This window comes from Mus caroli, unplaced genomic scaffold (assembly GCF_978045245.1).
Source record: "Mus caroli unplaced genomic scaffold, Mus_caroli_1 scaffold_5, whole genome shotgun sequence".
In the NCBI taxonomy this organism is placed as follows: domain Eukaryota; kingdom Metazoa; phylum Chordata; class Mammalia; order Rodentia; family Muridae; genus Mus; species Mus caroli.
The window spans coordinates 30,134,617-30,159,486 of record NW_028227260.1 but is presented as its reverse complement, the minus strand read 5'-3'; the positions used below and the strand labels follow the sequence as shown (position 1 = coordinate 30,159,486).

The window sequence follows — 24,870 nt, the reverse complement described above, 5'->3', positions numbered from 1 at the left end:
AAACAACCACCAAACCCAGACACTATTGCATATGTCAGCAAGATTTTGCTGACAGGATCCTGATATAGCTGTCTCTTGTGAGACTATGCCGGGACCTAGCAAACACAGAAGTGGATGCTCACAGTCAGCTATTGGATAGAACACACTGCCCCCAATGGAGGAGCTAGAGAAAGTACCCAAGGAGCTAAAGGGGCCTGCAACCCTATAGGTGGAACAACAATATGAACTAACCAGTACCCCCCAGAGCTCATGTCTCTAGTTGTATATGTAGCAGAGGATGGCCTAGTTGGCCATCAATGGGAGGAGAGGCTCTTGGTCTTTCGAAGATCATATGCCCCAGTACAGGGGAATACCAGGGCCAGGAAACGGGAGTGGGTGGGTTGGGGAACAGTGTGGGCCGGGGGGTGGGGGATGGTATAGGGGACTTTAGGGATAGCATTTGAAATGTAAATGAAGAAAATATCTAATAAAAAATATAAAGAATGACTCTCCCTTCCCCAGTAATCAATCACTAGCTACCAACAGCTCCTCCAGAAGGGGTGGCTTCATGAGTCCTGTTTCTATCCATGATAAAATCTTTGCAAAGTCCATCTTGAGCAGATTTTGGGCAGGTAGAGTCCACCTCCCGTAGAAAGATAGGGCATCAAAGTAAAGGGATGGGGTTGCCACCCCACAGTCACATCTCTGACCCATAAGTGTTCCTGTCTGAAAGAATTAAAACGATGAAAATAGAGAGGCACCGGAGGAAAAGAAAGTCCAGCAAAAGGCCCAAAGTGGGATCCGGCTCAAAGGGAGGCTCCAAGGCCTCACACTATTACTGAGGCTATGGAGTGCTCACAAAAAGGGACCTGTTCTCCAAAAGATGCAACAAACAGCTGAAAGAGTCAGATTCAGATATTTGCACCCAACCAATGGGCGGAAGCAGCCGACCCCTGTTGTGGAATTAGGGGGAAAAAACTGGAAGAAGCTGAAGAGGAGGGTGACTCTGTAGGAGGACCAGCAGTCTCAATTAACCTGGACCCTCAAGATTTCCCAGGCACTAGACCACCAGCCAGGCAGCATACACCAGCTGATATGAGGCCCCCAACACACATACAGTAGAGGACTGCAGGGTCTGGGTTCAGTCTGAGATGATGCACCTAATCTTCAAGAGACTGGAGGCCCTGTGGAGTGGAGAGGTCTGGTGAACTGAGGGGGTGGGGACAGCCTCATGGAGATGAGGGAGGAGGTATGGGATGTGGAACAGTCAGAGGGTGGACCAGGAGGGGAATAAAATCTGGAGTATATAAGAGAGAAAAAAATAAAATAAAATAATTGTAAGTTGGACCACCATAAAAAAAGAGGTATCATAAAGACAGTGAATGATTAGATAGAGTGAGAATTGATACTTTAAACTCATGTAACATATAGCCAAAAAATTAATCCATAGCCATAATGATAAGAATCCGTATATATTTCTGTAAATGTAGAAGAATAGAGTATGACTGGGCAGTTGGAGATAGAGTACACACAACACCTGACCATTTGTAGGCTCCTCCTCCGTAGTGACGATTAGATAACTGGAGACCACTGAGATCCGCCAAATTCAAGGAACTGAGGAGCCAAGCTACAGTTTTCATAGAGGCTTAAAATGACTTCTGAACCAAGACTATACCTGACACAAACCAGTACCAGTGACCGAGTACCAGATGAGTACTCGGAAGAAAACAGGCAAAGAATTCAAAGCCGATTTACAGAGGAGGCTGCTCATATGCTCAAGAAAGTTGTGAGATGGTGCCCCTCATCACTAGTTATCTAGAAAATAAAATTAAAGCACAATGATGCAAACAATACAGATACGTACTCCAGATAACTATAAATGTCTGGAGACCCAACCGTATTTAACATACGCCCCACACACCCTGTAAGAGTTCTTCTAAAGCAATTTAAATGAGATGTGTGATCCATGGTTATATCCTATATAAAGTCAGAAATGTGATTACAAAATGTATATTAGAGAAAATTACAGTAGTAATGCCATAGTTTCTCAAGGATGATCATATTATGGCTGTATAGGAAAATAGTTGTTTCCTAGCATACACATCACAGCTCAAAACTGTCCATAACTACAGTTCCAGGAGATGTATGCCATCTCGTCTACGTGGGTATCAGGCATGCGCATGGCACACATGCATACAAGTAAGTGAACCACTTGCACACAGAAAAATTTAAAAGAAGAAATCTCATTTTAATCTGACAGTCATTTCAAATAGTTTAGCCGGTATCCTTTTAATTTTTCTCCATACTGCAAAACTGTCAAAACAATAGGTTAAATAAGACTTGACTCAGGGCTAGAGTGTAAAACATAACACTACTAATGTTGATTCTTAATACAGGGAATAAATAAGACAAGGAAACATAAGTCAACATTTATTAGACTGGAAATGGAGCAACCTGAACATTCTTCCACAACTGCTGAGACATTAACTTGGGAGAAATCCCTTCAGATATTAGTTAATACTTATGAAAATGGAAGATTTGTGACTCATCACCTCTCAATTATACTCTAAAGGTGTAAATCTTGATAAACTCATGGGCGTGTTTCCCAGGATTTCTCTACAAGAAGCATCATGTAGCAGGAGTGATAATGATGCTAAATCCTAATGAGAACACCCCAAATGTCCCATTGTAGCAGAACAAAAAGCATGCATGTTCATAAAAAGGAATTCTATATTTCAGTGAAAATGAACTTAGTATAGCTCCAAACTGTAATGTGGATGAATCTCGCAAACAAAATCTTAAGTAGAAAAGGAAGACCCAGTATATATGCAGCTCAGTTGACTAGTAGTGTTTAATCACAGGAAAAAGAAAACACTGTCTATGATGGATATAAGTAGTTTTAAAAAAAGAAAATTATTATTACAAGTCAGGACAGTAATTACACCTGAATAGGAGGGGGCTATGGTTTGTGAGGGGGCATACAAGGGCTTTTAAAGTTTTCTCCTGCTCTATTTATTAATCTCATTGAACTTAAATGTTTGAAGTAGCCGGGCAGTAGTGGTGCACGCCTTTAATCCCAGCACTTGGGAGGCAGAGGCAGGCGGATTTCTGAGTTCTGAGTTCAAGGCCAGCCTGGTCTACAGAGTGAGTTCCAGGACAGCCAGGGCTATACAGAGAAACCCTGTCTTGAAACCCCCCTGCAAAAAAAAAAAAAAAAAATGCTCGAAGTACTCTTCAGAATGATTAATCTTATCATTTAAAAGTACAGTTTGTACAAATATGAATCAAAGGTGGGGAAGAGGCAGTCATAAACATACTGGGTTCAAGAATATCCCAAAGCCTCAGAATTAAACTTCAAAGGAGAAAGAGATCTTTGCAGATATAATTAATCAAGATGAAATCATACAGATCAGGGGAGGGCCTAAGGCCGAAGACTGTTGTTTTTTGAGGAGGCAAATGAAGACATAGTACCACACTCACAGAAAGGAAATATATGTGCTAACAGAAACAGTGATGGTTGTACTATGACAAGCCAAGGTTTGTCACTAGGCGTTAGGACAAAGGCATGCACAGGATTCCCTCACAGAGCTTTAAGAGGGAAGCAACTTAGCCAATATCTTGCCTTTGTACTTCCATAATCATGAGACACTATATTCCTGTTGTTTTGTTATGGTAACCCTAGGAAGTCAATAAATATTTTGGACTGGGAAATGGAATGATGCTGGAAGAATTTTGATGTTTGTTAACAACATAAGCCCAAATTTCCTTCAGGAGTCCACTGGCAGAAACACAGATCCTAAAGGCGGTGGTGGTCAAGGCTTAGGAAAAGGGGGAACAAACAGTAAATAAAGGTCATGTAACCCTAGACACTATGCATAAGCATGGATATCTGCATGTGTACATACTCATCACGAATGCAATATTGCTACAGATAGAAACATTAGCCAAATTTCTACAGAGGCCTTAGGAAAAAATACTGAATGATATTTAACACTGGAAGAAAAATGATCTTTGTTATTCAGTGGCAGAAAGTTGGCTTAAGTGGTTTCATGTTATTGGGGGGGGGGAAGCTACCTTGTAAGTAACAAATTTAAGATATGCAGCTGAGATATCCAAAGTATGAAAGACAAGGGTTATTTCTTCTTGATGCTCACAATAAAATTGTAATGTAAAAGATATAAAGTGAAAATCTAATTATTAGGGAGAAAGAAACTAGCAGTTGATAATCTAAAAAGGCCTAAACCTATCAAGACAGTGTGTTCTGGAAAAGGGGCCAGGTCTGTGGCCAGATAAACTTTTACTGAAGACACTGGGAATGACTCACAGATTCAGTCATCTCCAGAAGCCAGAGATGGAGGAGGCAAGCTTATCTGTGAAGGATCTGCAGAGAACCTCCAGTCTAACTGCATGCATCTCTTGACTTCCTCAAGGCTGATAAGGCACCTGAGAATTCTACGCCAGAATCAGTGGCAGGCAGCCTGGTGGGAGACAAACCTGGGACAAAAGGAAGAAAAGATGACTAAGAGCAAAAAAGACGCAGTTGCAGAGGCCAGAAAAGGAGCACAAAGCATAGTAAGGAATCAAACTTGCTCTGCTGGCTGATTAACTTGTTCAGTAACCCCTTTATTCCGTCTTTCTTGCCTTTTCAGAGTGGGGCTGTCTATCATATGCCTGCCTCACCATTATATATTACAATAGCATGATTTCTTTTTCAATTGCACAATTCTCTGGGTGGGAAGAAAGAAATTTTGTTTCAAGATGTACTATATCCTGAACCTCGTCCACACCCAATTTAGATTACTTGGAGGGGGGTGTTTTAAGACAGGGTTTCTCTGTTTAAGTAGTCCCAGCCATCCTGGAACTTGCTCTCTAGACCAGGCTGGACTCACACTCAGAGATTTTACCTGCTTCTGCCTCCTGAATGCTAGATTAAAGGCATATGCCACCCCTGCCTGCTTCAATGATTTAAATAATGAAATGTGAGACTTTTTGAGTTTACATGTAAATGTAGTTTGCAATGGGTTACATGTATATTGCATGTACTAGGAAGAATCTGGACTTTTACAGGACAGAGGACAGAATGTGCTATGTTGCACAGAATATCTCTACTCGGAACCTCAAACTGATAGTAGTTGATAATATACTATTTAAATCTGTTGTTAAACTACTATAAGCTAATACTGGGTTAGGGTGCGTTCAAACCCCAGTGAATACAATACTCTACAGGTAAAATGAATATACAGAAACAGACAAAGAGAATGCCATTTTGAAGACAGAAGTAAAATTAGAATAATGTATCAACACATGCCACAGAATATCAAGGAGTACAGGCAAGTAGTATAGGCTAGAAAAGGCTAGGATGGATATGCTCTTAAAGCCAACACAAAGACTGGCCCATCACCACTTTAATTTGCCTCCAAAACTGTGAAGGAGATAAATTTATGTTATACAAAAACCAGATTTATGTGAGTTTACTAGCAGCCTTAGAAATCTAATACAATGATTATTGAAAATTCTTCTACAAATTATATTAGAGAAAGAGATAAACTATTGGTATACATAACAGTGTACCTCAAAATCTTTATGCTGAATTAGGTATGTTTTATGCAAAGAATACTGTATTGTTTTACCTATAAAAAGTTCTAGAGGAGAACAGAACTATTTAGACACTATAGAAACAAATCTACATGGGAAAACAAATCAAAGTATGATCTGCCTCTGGGTGAATAGGATGGGAGTTATGGGAAAGAAGTATGATGGGAATTTCTGGAATGATGGTAAGCTATGCAATTTGATAAGTGTTGGGTTATACACATGTAATGATGTGCTGTAGATGGCCTAAGGTTTGTGTGCACCCATTTTCATACTGAGTAATGACAGATTGGTATAGCCTGCAACTGTTCACAGTGGAAATATGTAGACCATGGAAACTGGCAAATGATACAAACCAGTCAGTGCCTGAAGAGCCAATGCCCTTTCTTATTAGCATATCACCATTCATAACCATACACTGTCTATAAATGGGCAGATGGACACTTAAGGTTTATATATATTATAACATGAAAATTTTATGAAGATAGAATCAAAATAAATATTTAACTATAGCTAACAATATGAATGCTGATGTATTTGAGAATCTATATTTATATCAACTTTTAAAATGCATGTATAAGCAAAATACATTGATACGTATTTAGAAGTACAAATTAGATATGCGATAAAGTATATCAAGGATACAATATAGATTGTGATGTAATGGGTGTTTGTGGGAAACCTTTTTTACTTTTCTGGATGTTTGAAATTTTTTCATTGAAAAACTCCCTACTTAAGATATCAGAAATATTAACCGATGCATATAAGTCTGGCTCTCTAACTGCTGCTTATGGTATATAGTAAAAGAAGAAAATCCAAGTGTTTTGTTTTTCCAAGAATTTAAAATGCTGAAGGACATCCCCTTGCCCCCAGTCTTCAAGTTCTTTAGATAGAAATAGTATGTACTCGGGGGAAACTGGCAAATGACCCAATTGAAGTCCTCAAAGGAAAAGCGGGCCCCAGCTGCAGCCCCTTAGGAGATAAGGATGGACTCCAGCACTGGAGTATAAAGATTAGCATTAAGCACCAAAGAGTCCCCTGTCTCTGAGAGAAGTGGGAAGAAAGGGAGAATGAGAAAGCAGAAGTCTGCAGAGTGCTGGAGGACCAAGCAGATGCAAGTTCTTGTTGCTTTGAAATTGGACAGAAAGCTATCTGTTAAAACTAATGAAAGGGTAGGACAGGGAAAGGACTGAGTATCTCCCAATTGTCCTGATAAGGAGTGAAACAGAGAGCTGCCTGGGGACCAGGAGATACAGACAGAGGGGGTCAGGCGGCAAGCTTTAGATGGCGCCAAAGATGAGGAATTTAGTGAAGTACTAACGACCCAAAAGTGACGTGATTTTTCTCCAGTAGAGCTCACAAGGCAGGTTAAAGGAAGACAATTAGCTGAGACTTGTCTAAGGAGGCATGAAATAAAGACAAGAAAGCAAAGATAGATAGATAGATAGATAGATAGATAGATAGATAGACAGACAGACAGATAGATCCCTGAGGTTAGAACTGAATGAGACTAGGAAGGAAGAGGAAGCAGGCAAGACAAGAGAGATTACAAAGAAAAAGGTAAAAGAAGTAGATCTCAACACTATTGAAGACACGGCATACCAGGTAAAAGAATCTGGAGAGCTATTAAGGTAAGGAAAAAGACTGTAGCTGGGCATGGTGTGCATGCCTGTAATCTCCATACTCGAGAGGCTGAGATCAGTTGATTGCCAAGAGCTCAATGCCAGCCTGGGCTACACAGCAAGTACCAGGTCTGTCAGCATTACACGGCATGACTGTCAAAAAAACAAACAAACAAAAATTAGCCAAAAAGAGAAAAATCATGGCCAAAGACTATATTTTAGACTTATTTCCAGGAGAATATTTCTAGAAATAATACATCTCAGCTTTTCCATGAATTTCATTTTAAAATGATCTTGCATAATTCAAAGAAAGTTTGTCTCAACAGTTGGAGATCTAGCTCAGTGGCAGAGCATTTGCCTGCTATATAAGTTCAATCTCCCATACTGCAAAGGGAAAGAAGGCTGTTTCAAGATAGTCTTTTGAAAATCATATACGCAAGGGCCATAGTCAACGCCATCATTGATTTTTCTAAAGATGGTATATTTCAGGGACAGCATAGTTAATTAACAACTGGGTTTGAGGAAAGTTACTTATTCTCCTCAGAAGCTCAGTTTTGTCATCTGCAAAATATATGTAATAATTTCACATCTTACAGAGCTGTTACCAGAAGTAAATGCATCAGTTTGAAAAAAAAAAAAAAAAAAAAAAAAAAAAAACGTTTAGCACAATGACTGGCATAAATAAGCCTTCAAAGAGTATCAGCTGCTAGGACTTCAGTTTCTAGGTAAGATAAAATAAACTCCCTTCACTCTGTCTATCCCATGAAGTACAGTTTATAAAGCTTACCTAGTCTAACCCACAAAGTAGAGTTACAAACCTTGGTGAGAATATATGGTCCACTTGAAGTGTGTGGCTAATGAACAGTAGCAGACAGCTAAGTGGTTAAAGACCTAAAATCTAAACTAAGGAACTCACGCTCAGATCTCATTAAGTTGCTGAAAATAGAAAGACCGCCAGACTTAGCAGCTTAATCCCAGTACTTGGAAGATGGAAATAAAAAGATCAGAAACAGAAAGAAAAAAAGTTTACGATGATGGTAAATTGACTTTCTACAATAGTGTCAAGACAATTTTAATGTGAAATGGCAGTGTTTTCATATGCAATGACAATTGTACATATAATCTACATATAATCTCTATGTATGTGTATATATATGTGTATATACATATATATGCAACCAGATGAATATAAATCTCTCTCATATGCCAAAGTAACTCAAAATGGTTCATAGACTTACATGTGTGAGCTGAGCTGAAACTGCAGTCTTTTAGAAGAGAGGAGAAAATTGGTATGTTCCTAAGTTAGAAAAAATTCTTCATCATAAGATCAAAAAATAGAAGTCTCAAAAAGCAGTAGCTTACATGGAATCAAAAATCACAAACTTCAGCGTTCTGAACTATATGTCATTAAAACGATGCCAGAAAAACAGTAGAGTAGGAACCTTTGAAACATCGCTTCCAAAAAGGCAATAAGAAAATCATCAGAACCAATTCTTACAGTTCTAGAAAATAGTCCAACACACTGGGAAAGATTTCTTAGGAAGAATAGCTGGATCTCTGCAAGAATAATGAGTTTTTCAGTGCTTTAATCTACCCTACTTCCATCCCAACTCCTAGTTTGGTGGTTAACCTTGAAAGCCTGTATTCGAAATCAATAGAAAACAAACAAAACCAACAACAGGGCCACCAGTAGAGGGCGAAGAATGAGGCAGCAGCCCCTTGGAACTACTGTTCCTTCAGGAAATTCAAGAGACACTCCCTTTATCTGAACAAACTCAAAGCTCAGAAAGTGATCACAACCTTTTCTTCTAGGAGGTTTTGGCAAAGATGTTCATAGACAATTGTTGAATTTCACAGAGGTGAAGATAACAGTTGGAGAAAACACATGTTAATAAAAGGCTTTTTAAAAAGGCTTCAAAAGGCAAATCTCAAAAATGAGATGCTTATATGAAGCTCTAAAAACATCTAACATATATGTAGGCCTGCCCATACATACACACATACACATATACAGACAGACAAACAGACTTAGGTTTCTGCATGTTCAGAAAAGACCTGAAAAAGTCCCGTGGCATCACTTTTGATTAACCAAGAGGTTCTGTGCAAACAAGAAAGGGAAGCTGAGATTGCAAAGTTCATAGGTTAGGGTTGAAGATATTTTCAGCATGCACACAGAATCACTCAAGAAACACTGGAAAACTACTAGCTCTAGAAATAATGTTCTAGATACAATGAAAACATTACACTGAAGTTGAGAGCACCATATATTATATGAATCATTTATATAAAATGTCTCAAATAGGTAAATCCGTAGGGATGGATATTTTCTCAGTGGCTGCCCAAGACTCGAGTATATACAAAACCTAATAGCAGTCCTTTAGGTGATGGCAATGTCCTAAAACTAGATTGTTGTTATGGTTGATGAATTCTATAAATTTACTACAAATCACTGAAGTGTGCACTTAAGGAACAAGTTTTATGGTATGCAGTAAATGCTAACTCAATAAAGTAGAAAACATGAGCCAGCTCCATGCTGTAAAAGCCTCCTCTTCCCCAAATGCGGTAATACTAATAGGGAGAGGTAAACGGATGGTGGGAAGGCAATCCTGGGATGACAGAATGAAAACCTCTAAAGAGCTCGGTCCTAAAAGCAGAAAGAACACCGGCAAAAAAAAAAAAAGTCAAAATCAATTTTGGTAGAAAATTAAACACTTAAAATAAAACATGGAACAGAGTGTTTCAAGAAAAAGTAAGGTTAGTAAGTAAGGCTTGTAGCATTTCAACTTTCTATAATATCATCTCTTTCTCTGCAGCTTCAAAGCCCTAAAAAGTGCAACATTATTGTCATTATAGAAGCTAGAACCCAGCAGCACAGCTGAACTTAGAGGGCAGAACTGTTCTAGAATATTACCAAAAAAAAAAAAAAAAATAGCCCATCCTCAGAAAATCTGCACTATTTCATATGCCTGGCATCCCGTGGGAAAGCACCATTCTGAAGACTTGTCTGTTTTTGATCTGACTGATACCCCTTACTGTAAAAAGAGTTCATCCCTATGGCATTTGTCAAAATTAAGTGGTGGAGGTTATATACAGTACATCTGCTTGACATGGAATTAACATTGAAGACTAAAAAAGGGCCAATGAAACGATCCCACACAGGATCAAGAGAGCCAACATTCCAGCGTGTAAGCGGGACGGGGGGCAGGGAAGTGAAAGCCCCCATCCTGAGCTGAGGAGTTCTTGGCAGTTAATGGCTATTAAGGAAGGCTGAGTCACTTTTCTGAAAGGGTATGGGGCCCTGGTAGGTTGACCATGCTCTATAGGGACTGCCCTATACCCATGCACATATGAGCTTCAGGACATTATGTTCATTGCAGTTATTAAAAAAAAAAGAGTGCAGGAAGATGGGGAGGGTGAGATGTAGAGAAGTACAGAAAGGAGGGGAGGGAATGAAGGGCAAGGACGAGCAAAATATACTGAGTCCGAGTAGAAACTTAAAGGGGGAAGCAGGCCTGCAAAGATTCAAATATGTTCCCAAGAATCTGGGAGGCAATGAACATAAACAAAGCTGTGTATATACCCAGGACAGCTGGGATCCGAGAAGACCCTATTATCTCACGGTGGGCTGACAGTAAGGCTTAGCTTGAATAGGAGGTGACGTCACAGGCAGAGCCGGCAAGCCTTTGGGTATTGAAAGAGTGTTCCCAGCTACTTATACACAGATCCTTAAGCAAATGATGATAGACATTCTGGTGCAAGACCCTTAAGGAACTCTCTTCAGTTGTTAGAGAATTACTTTGCTAAGGAAGCAAAGAGAAGACATAATTCTTAGAATTAAATACAAAGGACATTTACTAAGCAAGGGCATCAACAAATCCATGAGGTAGTAGCAATGGTGTACTGCTTTTTTGATTTACTACATTATACTATTTATTTTCAATAAAATATACAACATATTATAATGGAAGAGGAAAGTATGACTTATACACAGGTAGAGAAAAAAAAATCAATAAAATCATGTTAGGCTAACTAGACAAAAATTTAAAACAGTTATTCTAAGTTCCTTAAACAACTGAAGAAAAAAACCCCAGACTATCTGATAAAATGGAAACTAAAAGTAAGCGGAGGACATGAAAATGAAGAGCGAAGCAGAAACTCTGGAGTTGCAGGCAGAGTAACTGACGTGACCACTTCTCAGAACTTAACAGATTTGAGCTAGCAGAAGAAAGACTCCACAAACTTGAAGATAACCCCACTATCTACTCAGAGAACAATAATCTAGTCCGGGAAAGAAAAACAAAGAAGGGCAAGGACATAGTAACAGCCTCAGCGGACGAGGCAAATGATTAACCCTTTCTGACAGCACACACAGAGCACAGGACTCTCAGAAGCTGAAAGAGCGGGTAGGAACAAACAACAACAACAACAACAAAAACAAAACATTTCAAGAAGCAATGGCTAGTAACATCTCCAAACTGATATATATATATATATATCTCCAAACTCCAAAGGGGATGCAAAGAGTAAATGTGTGTGTGTATGTGTGTGTGTGTGTATACATGTGCACATGTGCACGGATGGGTTTGTATGTGTGCATGTGTGTGTGGGGGGGTAACTCATGTGTTACAGAGACTTGACATGTATATAAGTGACCGTGTATGTATAGGACACAGGACAACCTCACTGTTGTTCCTCAGGAGCCATTTACTTTGCTTTTTTGAGACAGGATCTCTCAATGGCTTAGAGCTCCCCAAGCAGTAAGGCTCAGGGATACACGTATCTTTGCCTCTTTAGCCCCAGGATTGCAAGCACATATCACTATGCCCAGTTTTTTTTCTTTTGTTTTGTTTCGTTTTTTGTGGGTTCTGGGGTTTGAACTCAAGTTCTCATGTTTACATGACAAGCATATTATTGGCTAAGCTCTCTCTCCAGCCCGAGAATGAATTGTTAAAACAGCAACTCAAGAGAAGAGACTCATGGAAAGAGGTCCAAGTAGAAATAACAACTGACTTACAGAAACCACAGTGGCCAGAGGCAATAAGATGGCATATTCAATGTGCTACAAGAGAAAGGCCGTGCACCAAAAGTTCTCATCCATCAAAATGTCTTCAGAGAAGAGGAAAAAGAAAAACCAGTGAACAACAGGAGGATGACTACAACTGAAGTATATTATATGCATATAAGATAAGTCACAAAGACACTCAGTATTTTGTAATAATTAATATATGCTAATAGTGCTTTTTAAAATAAAAACTATAATTAACAACTGAAGAAGAAATTATCAGATAAAGAATTCCTTACCAGAAGACCTACCCTACAAGGAAGTAAATCCTTTAGGGCTAAGTGAGTGAATAGTGCATAGTAGCTCAGATGCAGAGAGGAACAGCACTCATAAAGTTGACTACATAGGTATAAAAAAAACCATGGTGTGATCATCAGATCTTTGTCTGATCTGATGTAAAGCAATAATTACAAAACTGCTATAGTACTTGAAAATCTACACAGAGGTAATCTGTATAACAGTATAAAAGAACAGAAATATAACCACATTTTAGATATGATTAAAATTATGTTGCCATGAATGTCAACTAATTTGTTTAATCTAAAATGTTAACTGTAATCCATAAGATAGCCAGGTAGGGAATAAAAGACACACACCCGCATCTACACTGGTAGGGGGTGGGAAGAATTTCATCAAGTTAATTAAAATGACATACTAGATAAAACTAATTCCATAAACAAACGAACAAACTAATAAATGCAAATCCTATCTTATCAACATAAGCTAATACTTTAAAATAAGCAAACAAAAAAACCTTAATCAAAAAGGCATGAGAAGCTTCACCCATAAAGTCTCAATAATATGGTTGCCTAAACAAGACCTACATGATAAAACCACCAGCTGACATGCCAATGTTTGCAACATTAAATGGACTGAACTTGATTTGTAGAGAGACCCTGTCTCAAATGAAACAAAACAAAACAAAACAAAACAAAACAAAACAAAACAAAACAAAACAAAACAAAACAAAACAGCATGCTACTGGCATAAAGCCAGACACATATACCACCAACGAGCCTGGAAATAAACTCTCATCCATATGGTAAATGATCTTTGAACAGAGATTACTCAGTGCAGAAACAACAGCAGTCTTCAAAAAATGGTCCTGGGAAAACTCAGTAGTAGCAAGTATAAGATGAAACTGAAGCCTTCTCTTATGCCATATGCAAAATTTACTCAAAATGGATCAAAGACCTAAACAGCAACACAGAAAATGTAACGGCTCAGAAGATAACATAGATGAAATGACTTCTTGATATTGGATTTCGTGCTGACTTCTTAGATATGCTAACAGAGGCATAGATAAAGGAAGGAAAATAGCCAGGTGGCGGTAGCACACACCTTTAATCCCAGCATGCAGGAGGCAGAGGCAGATGGATCTTTGAGTTTGAGGCCAGTCTGGTCTGCACAGTGAGTTCTATGACAGCCACGGCTACACAGAGAAGCCCTGTCTCAGAAAAACAAAATAAAGGAAGAAAAATTAGAGAACTGTTCACATTAAAGGATATTATAAAAAGTTAAAAGCAGACGAAGAACAAGAGAAAATATCTACAAATCATGTATATGAGAAGTTATTAATATCAACATACTTGAATGAGTATCTATTTATAGAAGATACATGGTCAAATAGTATATGAAAAATACACAGCAGCAGCGGGGTGTGGTGGCACACGCCTTTAATCCCAGCACTTGGGAGGCAGAGGCAGGCGGATTTCTGAGTTCGAGGCCAGCCTGGTCTATAAAGTGAGTTCCAGGACAGCCAGGACTATACAGAGAAACCCTGTCTCGAAAAACCAAAAAAAAAAAAAAAAAAAAAAAAAAAAAAAAAAAAAATACAGAGCAGCATTAGGTAGGAAAATGCAAATCAAAAGTACAGTAAGATAAGTCATGCCTTTTAAAGTAGTAATTATCCAAAAAGAGAAAAGACCAAAAACAGCATGTGCTCCTGAGAATTGAGAGGGACTGGAACTTCTGCGCATTGCTGGTAGGAATGCAAAATGACGGTGTGTATAGAGAGCAGTAGGGAGATTCGTCAAAAAGGAAACAAAATTATAAGATCCAGCAATTCCATTTCTTTATATGTACACAAAGAACTGAAAGTAGATATCAAACATTTGTTCACCAATGTTCACATAAGCATTAGTCACAATAAGTACAAAATGGAAGTAACTGAAGTGTCCACGGATGAATGAATTGATTAAACAAAGCAGTATGTATATACAATGGAATATTATGCAGCCTTAAAAAAGGAATGGAATTCTGATACATGCGACAACATGAATCAGCAATGAAGACATTTATGCTAAGTAAAAAAACCTGATCATAACGGATAAATATTGTATGATTCTATTTATGTGAGGTACATAGAGTAGTAAAATTCACAAAAAGTAGAATGGAGGTTGCTAGAAGGCAGAGGGTGTGAGGTAAGATAAAGTAGTTTTTAATGTGTGTAACTTTAAAAGCTCTGGAGATGGATGCTGGCAATAGTTAGAGAATAACAGATATATTTTAACACCCCAGAAGTAAATACTTAAAAATGGTTACAATGGCAAATTTTATGTTACATATATCTTAGCACAATTAAAAACATACTACTAAGAGAATAAAATTACAAGCTCCAGACTGTTAAAAAAAACTTGCAAAGCATACATCCTGTGGAGGACTGTGTTTAGCATATAATCGAGTAATCTCCAAGGTCAATAGGAAGGAAAAACAATCCAATGAGAAAATGATAGCTACATGACCAGAAACCTTAACAAACAGAATAGAAGGATGGCAAAAAAAAAAAAAAAGCAAATGGGAAGATGGTCAGCGTCAGTCACCACTGAGAAAAGGCACATACAAACACCACCTATCAGAACAATCACAATAAACGCTGACAAAGATGGAGAGCCAGGGATGCTCAGACATCACTGGTGGGAATGCAAATGGTCCAGCCACTCGGGAAAATGGTTTGGCAGTTTCATATAAAGTTAAGTGTGCACTTACCATATGACCCAGTAATCCCACTTCTAGATATTTACCTTAGAGAAATAAAAACTGATGTTCACACAAAAACCTGCACAAGAATGTTAATATCAATATCATTCATAAAGACCATAACCTGGAAAACCCAAATCCACTTCAATACGTGAATGGATATGGAATATCCACACAATGAAATGGGACTCCACAACAAAAATGAATGAGTTATTGATATAAACAGCAACTTGGATGAGTCTCAAAAGCATTCTGTTGAGTGAAAGAAGCCAGCCTTGCAATGTTAGACACTGCACGATCCCACTTAGATGAGTCTCTAAAAGGTAAAGCAGAAGTAATGGAGAGAAGTGAGAGCCGGGGACTCGGGGCGAGCAATGGGGGTGATTGTAACAGGGATAGTGTGAGGGGAGTTTGAGGAATGGAGCTGCTTCCCCTCTTGACTGTGGTGGTGGATACATGAAATCTACATGATTTACAAGTCACAGAACTGTACACCAAAACAAGGCCCCATGCAATTTTACTGTAAGTTCATTTCAAAATGAAATTCTACTTATGATATAATTATTACCATCATCATCAATATTACATTGATTAATGATATTTGAAATTATTTGCGCAATGGGATCTAAAAACCAGCCAGGTCAATAATGTTTGGTACAATAAAGCTATAGAAGTCAAAACAAAACTAAATGTAAAAGCTTGGCAACTTTGACTAACTCCTCTCTTTAATATTTCATATCAGGACAGTATGTTCTCTCTGAATTATTTTCTATAAACATTGTCATAAAGTGACTATGGAATGAAATAAGTGCTCAACTTAGAAGTCTGGGACCCTAGTTTACAGTCCTAAATCTAACACTGTAAGAAAACCCTTGACTTGCCTTTTGTGCCTAATTTTATCTTCCTCTTCATTGAGGTCATGTACTTGTCTGCACTTGTCTTTTTTGTGGTATGCTGTGAAGGTTTAAAGCGAGGAGTTTCAACGACAGGAAAGAGAACAGAGACACACACACACACTCCCACCTATCACCCCACTACCAGGTCCTGCTCTGATTCCCATGTGTTCCCTCACTTCGTCCTAACAACTCCACAGCATGGCTATGACTGATAACTTTCATTTCCCAGAGGAAGCCACTGAAGTATAGAGAGGTAATGTGATCACCACTACACAGCTAGGAAGTAGGGGAGCCAGGTTTGCCCCAGGCAGTCTACTTCCAGAGCCAAAGTTCACATTCAGTATGCCATGTCTCTCCACAGAAAACTGTTCATTCGCTCCTTCCTCCCTTCACCAACAGCTCTGCCACCTGTCTAGCCTATCTCTCTTCATCATCCCATCCCATCACTTAGCGTATCATAAAGCAGATGAGTGCTAGTCCCATGGACCCTCTTCTGACTTCTCTCCTCAGCATCACGGTTTCAATGTTCATCAGAACCTGTATATTCTCATCCCACCATCCTCATCAACTCAACCGGTCCGAATGAAACGCACCATCCTTCCTCAAAATGTCCGCTAAAGACTTCATTTTACCAAGTGTTCACTTAGACAGCCTTGAAATATAAGCGGTACCCTGCCTTATTCCTGTCCACTCCATCCTCATTCAGTGAGTCTCCTCCTTCATCCTCAGTCCTGTCACCTACAACTAAGTCCACCTCTCAAGCCCACTATCAGCATTCCAGGTGACAAGTTGATAACTCAATGACTTCTAACGCCACTCTCTCTTTCCTCTCTCTAATTTTCTTTACTGACCACCACACTTGATCATTTCCAAGTCCAGTTTTTGTTATCTTACTGTATTCAAATGCATTAACTGAAGAAACTAGCTCCATATACCTTCGTATTATCAAACAAATCAGTTTTCCGAGTATTCCAAGCTACCTTTTTAACCTGATCTCTTCAAACTAACCCAATTAACAGTGCTCGCGACCAATTACTGCAACTGAAATGCTAGTTCCTCTCTTATAGGAGCTTAAAAGAGTATGTAGATCTTACCCCTTCTGAGAGGCCCTCTTCAGTCACACCAATAAAACTCTGAGCTTCTGTGGCACTGAGCCATGTATCTATCATTACTCCTAAAGAATACATGTGGGCACCTCTAAGCTGACTAGTACACGGCTAGAAACCATTTCTTAAACACTTTCTGGGTACCTTTGACCATGCAAAGTAAAATTACCTGGTAAACAAATTCTTTATGGTTAAGACACATACTGTTTATGGACAGATTTCGCACTGTCTTACAGTTCAGCCTAAAGACTCGTCACGATCTAGCTGTATTTCCCTTCCCTTTTGTGTATCAGCCATCACTCCTGACCAGACACTGTTTCAGTGCCACACTGAACTTCTTGCTGTTTCCTACGTGTACCAGGTCCTTCCACAGTATGACTCCTATCCACTCAGTAGCAGTAATGTTCCTTCCCCTTTACATTACAAAAATGCCCACTGTCCTGTTAAGACAGTACGTCATTTGTGTTCCATGCCACCTTGGCATTTGAGCAAACCCTCTAGAATAACACTTTCCATGCTAGTAACTATACACATATTTGTATCTCTTGTGGGACTATATATTTCTCAAGAGTAGTAACACCTTGTCTTTCACTAATTCCCCATATCTAATGGCTGGATGTTAAGTCTTTCTTCCAGTTAAAGAAGCTTTCAGAGTCAGTGAGGATCCCATACCTTGGTAATAAAGAGCTTTAAGGAAGGAGTGACGATCAGTTCCCTGAAATAAAGACTTCTCAATTTCCATTTCTCTTCGGGTCAACTGTTTGCTCTTTGAAAACCTCTGTGGCAGGCAAAGGATGCGCTGGCGCTCTGAGATTCTTTCTTTAATATCTTCAAGCCGTTTCTGTATTGCTTCGGGAGTGGCCCTCAGCCTTGTCCTCTGAAAGCAGGGAAATAAGGTGCTTTATATCAAAAAGGATACAGTACAAACATGAATCAGAGACCTCATGTGAGAGAGAAGATGAGAAAGGCTCAGAAATTGGAAGTGTTTATGGAAGTTTTAGTTAAGGGCTAATCAACAGCTTCTCTTTAGCCAATGTCTCTATCTTAAAAACCAAAGAAGATTCAGACCCAACACTCAATTTTAGAAAAACTCAGAACAAAAAGGTTCTCAATGACAAAATGAAATAACTACTATGTTGGGGAGTTCAGCCGTATCTGCCTGTTGATGGTTTACACACCCCAGCATAGAGGCACAAAATTGGGCACGAGATTTATCTCCTGAGTATCCTGCTGCCACCTACCAACTGGCATAAATGAAAATAAAGAAATATTTTTATGAAAAGAGCCTGTTTACCTTTTCACCAGAAACATGGCTTTTCCAGATCAATATTTCAGTTTCATTGAGCCCTAATTCCCTGAGAGAAGCAGTTTCCTGGTCTTTTTCATGTAGTGTCTGGAACTGGGACAAAGTCATTGTCCCAGCTGCTTCCTTCCCAAAGGGCTTGTACATAGTCCCAGGCGCAAAGCTCTTTTTCTTAGAGACACATCTGCAAAACACAAAAGAAGTGAATAAGAACATCTGGTGGTTGAATTCACAGTGATGGGGCCGCCTGTTAAAACAAGTCCAATGAAGTCCATAGGCAAAGTCTCGTTTCCATTTTATTGCCTAGGTGAAGCACCAGGGCAACAAAATGGAATTCCCCCACAAATCCAGGACTAAATTAACAAATGTTAACTGAGTACATGCTATACATTAGATGCTGTGTTCTGTTCTGAGAGTTCACATTTTAAAGAAAAGAAACTCGCTGGGCAGTGGTGGCGTACGCCTTTAATCCCAGCATTTGGGAGGCAGAGTCAGGTGGATTTCTGAGTTCGAGGCCAGTCTGGTCTACAGAGTGAGTTCCAGGACAGCCAGGGCAACACAGAGAAACCCTGTCTCGACAAAACCAAAAAGAAAAAAAAAAAAAAGAAAGAAAAGAAACTCAAGGGGCTAGAGAGATGGCGTAGCAGTTAAGAGCTCTTACTGCTCTTACACAGGACCTGGGCAAGTTCTCAGCACTTGCATGGCAGGCCACAACCACCGGAAACTCTAGTTCCAGGAGCTCTAAACCCCTCTGGTCTCTGTAGGCACTGGCACACATGGGGCTTACATAAACTAACGAATTCCTCTCCCTCCCTCTCGCTCCTTCTCCACCCCCGCCCCCACATACAAACACATAAAATAAATCTTCTATAAAAATCTCAAAAGAGCTGCCACCTATATGAAGAATTGTAGAAAGGATGCAACTAAATAGGAAATGAGCATAAAGAATTATAAATGTCATGTTAGGGGAAATGCTGGGTGCTACAGTAGGACACGGTAAAAGTAGTTAACCCGGGCTTGGTATGATATACACTTAAACTTCCTCCAGAAAGACACAAAAACAAAATCTGATTTCATCTGAAGAGGTCTTCTGAAGAAAGTGGCTAGGTGAGAGGCCTGCGCCATCAAGCTTGAAGAGGGATAGATAACCCGCAGGTAAGGGTCTACTAGAATCTGTTTACAAATCAATACCCACTCTTCAATGGAGACAGAGGTATCGAGTTGATGTTGAAGGAGGCTCTTCAGCTGCCTCTCACCTTCTGTTTCCAGTTCCTCCAGGACATGTTCTTCATCCTTCACACAGCTATTTACCCTGGAACGGATATAAAACAAGAACAAAATCCATAGGGAAAGCAGAAGACACATAAAGTCTGAAAACATGTCCCCATCTATATTACCTATCAGCGATCCATTTGTTCAAACGCATGTCTTCAATCGTCTCCTGCCCTGAGTATTATTTGACTATACATTCAGTCAATACCTATGCATAGAAGAGGCACTGTGTTAGCTAGTTTTGTGTCAAACAACACAAGCCAGAGTCATTTTGGAAGAGGGAACCTGAATTGAGAGAATGTCCTCACCAAAGTGGCCTATGGGTGAGTAAGCCTATGGTGTGCTTTCTTGATTGGTCATTGATACGGGAGGGCCACACTCACTGTGTGCAGTGCCACACCTGGGCTGGTAGTCCTGAGTGCTATAAAAAAGCAGGCTGAGAAAGCCATGAGAAGCAAGCTGGTAAACAACACCCCTCCGTGGCCTTTGCATCAGATCCTGCCTCCAGGTTTCTGCCAAGTTTGAGTTCTTGCCCTGACTTCCCTCAGTGATGGAGTGTGACCTCAGAGCTGTAAGCTAGAATGAACCCTTTCCTCCCCAGGTTGCTGTTGGTCATGGTGTCTTTTCACAGCAGTAGAAAAGTTAACTAAGATACTACTTGTAGAAATTAAAGATATTCTAGGCATAGTTTTGATCAAGGAATTTGTAATATATTTAGGGAGAAGACGTATATCCTCTTGTGCTGTGTACCTGCGCCTCTAAAGAGAGGGAATCTAAATAATAATAGAGAAACATGCTCAAATGAGTAGAAGTTTGCAGAAGAAAGGGGTAACCTGGGAGCTAAAGTGGTAAAGATGACTTCAGAACAGTATTCTTAAACTGGTACGTGAAAGATTGGATGTGACAAAGTAAAGGAAAGCAAATATAAAGAGACAGGCCATGAATTGTGGGATACCTGGAACCTCTATTTAGATACTCTCTTTGAACAGCCTTAAATACATGAAGTAAGGGATTTGGACCAGACCTGAGCATACGCAGATTAGGAAGCAATTTATCAGTCCACTGGGTGTCAAAGAGTAAGCAGTGTTTAAGACCATGTGGATTAGAAGATATAACTAGAGCAACTAGTTAGGAAACTATTGAGGTATGTGGCAATGAAGGTCCAGACTAGGGCAGAACTGGCAGAAATACAAAGGAGGGATTCAATGGGAGAGGCCTTTAGGTGAATGATGTGAATGACGTTAAGAAAGTAAGACAGACAGACACATAAATAAAAACACTCAAATTTCGAACTGTTGGTACAGCTTGACAGAATGTGGGTATGAAGGAAGGAAAATGGTTCCAGCTGGAATAAATGCCTAGGAAATGGAAGGTCAGTGTCACTACTACCTACACTGAGGTGAGCAGCTCTTCCAACTCTGAGACCCTCCCAGGAAGTGCACTTCCAAGGCACTGGTCTGAAGCAACAACAAACGTTGACTGGCTACAGTTCTTACCGGGAGGACAGTCTGAGGCTCAACACAGAGGAAGCTGAAGCCATTTGAGGACATAAGATCTGAAGCCATTAGAGAAGAAATTCTGAAGAAGGGCAGAAAGTATGAAGAGCGTCTTGTGAGGTAGACAACCGGATCACGGCTGTGAGCCAACCTCAAGTGATTAAGAACTCTTACTCACGTCCCAAGGAATAACACAACCATGTAACCATGTGAGAACAGGGTAGAGAGACACATGAACAAACACAAAGATGACTTAAATCCATGAGAAAACTAAATATCGAATTTCTTACCAAACAGACCTTGTCTACTGGGGTTTATAATAAAGTACAGAAAATCCCTGTAATTATAAGATTCCTAGAAAGAGCTGGACCCATATTGAAATATTCTAAAATAACTCTGGAACTAAGTTTTTAAAAACCTTTTAAGTCTATCTTTATTTACAATCCCAAAAGTTACTGCTAAATTTAATTTTTTAAACATGAATAAGCATATCAACGCACATGGCTCTACTGAGAAATACTGTGGGTTTTTTTTTTAAAAACTTATCACAGAAAAAGACAATATATTCTCATTTATATAAGGTTAAAGCACAGATGATACTAGGAATATTTTGTTCAGGGATTAAACTCATATGTGGAAAATGAACTAAAAAACAAAAAACAAAACATGAACAAACAGCTGGGCTGTGGTGGCTCACACCTGTAATCCCAGGACCTAGGAGGCCAAGGCAAGCGGATCTCTGAGTTTGAGGCCAGTCTGGTCTACAGAATGAGTTCCTGGACAGCCAGGGCTATACAGAGAAACCTTGTCTTTAAAAAAACCAACAAAACAAAACAAAACAAAAACAAACAAACAAACAAAAGACAAAGGAATAATTGTAATTGGTGCAAACTCCTAGATAAAAGGGGAAGAAACAATCTGAGAGCCAAGGGGGCTTCTACGGCACGATGTGAATCCTGTCCTACCTCTTAACCTGTATAGCAAACAGCTCTTTTATAATCACCCAAGCTATACACTAGATTCACTTTCCATGTATGAGGAATCTCATCACAGAATAATTAAAATAATTAAAGCAGAGGAAACATGAAAACAAGACAACAAATGAAACAAACAAGCAACAACAAAACCCTTTTTAAAAAATTCAGGAGAAAGTATGCCTAAACAGGTTCTTTGTGCCATTGTTCCAGTGCGAAGATTCAACGGTAGTGAGAAGCCAAAACTAAGTGGCTCCTTTTTCTTAAGGTTTCCTGTCCGGTCAATAACTGGGAAGCTTTGGCCTCAGGGAAGTCCGCACCAGGCTCAAAGGGCCATTTACTGCAGAACCAGGAGGGGAAACTGCCCTGAACTTCCCTTTCTTCTTCCAAAGCACCCGGAGCCAGAGCTGCGCTCAATTTGGAGATGCAAACTATCACCCCGTAACTTGAAGATCTCAAAGCACTACCCGGTGTGGCGGGCCCATTATGTCTTTAAAATCTAGACAAAGTAAAGTGCCCACCCTCTGACCCTCTGGCGGGTGAGACCTAGCAGGACCAGCGGGCGGGCCAGGGAGGGGCTGGCGTGAGCATCCGGAGAGTCAGGAATGTGAGAGGCCAGGCAGCTCCAGAGGCTTCTGCCCTGAGGGAAACATTCCAGTGGAAACCCGCCTGGCTACAGCCCTTCCAGAACTTCACCCCAGCAGACTGGTCCAGCCTGCCGGCCTTCCCTCCTCCTTTGTCCTTAGTCTTCCCGCTGGAGAGAACCCGCCCCTCAAGAACGTGACACATCCCAAACAAAAGGAAAAAAAAAAACCACAAAAGTGTCATAGTAAAAGATAAAAGTTGCCTTCAGCAACCCGGATATGCCCTTACCTCTTCATGTTTCCGCAGGCCCCTATCACTAACTTGGGTAAATAGGAAGGAGACCTCAACTCCCAGCAATCTGTGCGGCAGACTCAAAGGTGATGAAGGTTGGAGCGTGGAACTCTGGGAAGTGTAGTAATGTGATAATGGAAAGAGAAAGCGAGTATTGGGTAATGGGTTTATTGGAAATTAAGAATTTTTGGCCCAGGCTAAAGATAACATCCAAAATATAAAGCTCATAAACCTAGGATTCACCTTTGGCTCCTTGGATTTTTCACCAAGTATCAATAAATCCTATATTGTTTCTAATCACCGTCTTCGTTCTTGTCAGCAAGGCTCCTCTTTTAAGGATTTATCTGACCTGCCTGCTGTTTCCCCTAAAGCCTCTGGTCTAACCACATTGTTTGCACTAATGCTTCTCTCTTAGTTGTAACAGATCCTTCAGGGTTCCCTTAGTTTAAAGTCAGAAGCAATACGTACCCAGACTTTTGAATATCTTATAAAAATATATCGACGCCAGAGTCAGATATGGTACTGAACCGGAGTTCAGTTCCCATACAGCAGTTCACAATTGTCTATAACTCCAGTTCTGAGCATCTGACTTGTTTTGGGGACACCAAGCACACACATACATACAGGCAAAAAATTCAGATGCAGAACATAGCTTATTTTTAAAAAGCTTCGTATACAAAAGTGTTTAAAAGCATTGGTTCCTGGGTTTAGGGATGTAGCTGAATCTGTAAGGTTCTGGCTTGACATGCATGCACAAAGCCCCCTGTTGGATCCTCAACACCACACAAACTGGGAGTGGAATACTTGTTCGGGAAGACACTGAGTTCAAAGGCAGCCTGGACTATACAAGACCCAATCTCAACAATAACAACAACATGAATAACAAAAACAATAAAAGTATGTGTTCTTAATGGCCCAAAATGTAAAAGCAAGTATCTCTAAAGTTATGAAAATGTATTAATTTATAAGATGGAAATTTCAAGCTACAAAGCTCATTTAACTACATAGCTCAAAGCAAGCCAGGTCTACATATTCTCAAAAAAAAAAAAAAAAAAAAAAAAACCTAAAACCAAAACAAAAACAAAAATATAAAACAAAGGAGGACTACTACCATGCCTCCAAACTATAAAAGGTAAGCAGAAAATTCTGAGACTCTGCACATTTATGAGGAAACAAGAGAAATATGATTTCTAAATGTATTGTAGGATCTTGAAATAGACAGAGGACACACGGTAAAAACCAAGTACATATAAATAAAGTATCGTTTTTATTTAATAAGTTTCATTGTACATGACAAATATACTGTTGTGTTAGACATGAACTCTAAGAAAAACAGTAGAGTACATATGGAACACTAGAGTATGAAGCTCTAATGTAAATCTAGAACTATGTTAAAATAAAACTTATGATTTTTGGGATCTGTAGATTGTATCCAGGGTATTCTGCACTTTTTTAAAGTTAATATCCACTTATTAGTGAGTACATACCATGCACATCCTTTTGGGTCTGGGTTACCTCACACAGGATGATATTTTCTAGTTCCATCCATTTGCCTGCAAAACTCAGGATGTCCTTGTTCTTAATAGCACTCCATTGTGTAAATGTATCACATTTTCTGTATCTATTCTTCAGTTGAGGGACATCTGGGTGGCTTCCAACTTCTGGCTATCACAAATAAGGTCATAAGGTCACTATGAACATAGTGGAAAACAT

The 24,870-nt window shown here is 39.6% G+C and overlaps 1 protein-coding gene across 2 annotated transcripts in view; it reads right to left on the bottom strand.

The window, feature by feature from the left end:
• Positions 1 to 23,214, bottom strand: part of Rbm41 (RNA binding motif protein 41) — a 55,612-nt gene extending 32,398 nt beyond the window's left edge. Inside the window, exons 1-4 of one of the 2 annotated variants that reach the window (XM_085838006.1) lie at positions 23,155 to 23,214; positions 19,735 to 19,851; positions 18,531 to 18,723; positions 17,909 to 18,113 (exon numbers count right to left, since the gene is read on the bottom strand). In XM_085838006.1, the coding sequence (XP_085694132.1) occupies positions 17,909 to 18,113; positions 18,531 to 18,723; positions 19,735 to 19,851; positions 23,155 to 23,162 (523 nt within the window). In that variant the 5' untranslated portion in view covers positions 23,163 to 23,214. Of the gene's footprint in view, positions 1 to 17,908; positions 18,114 to 18,530; positions 18,724 to 19,734; positions 19,852 to 19,936; positions 20,069 to 23,154 lie in introns of those variants that run through there. The other variant, XM_085838005.1, reaches the window with a different exon arrangement.
• Positions 23,215 to 24,870: the final 1,656 nt, after the last annotated feature.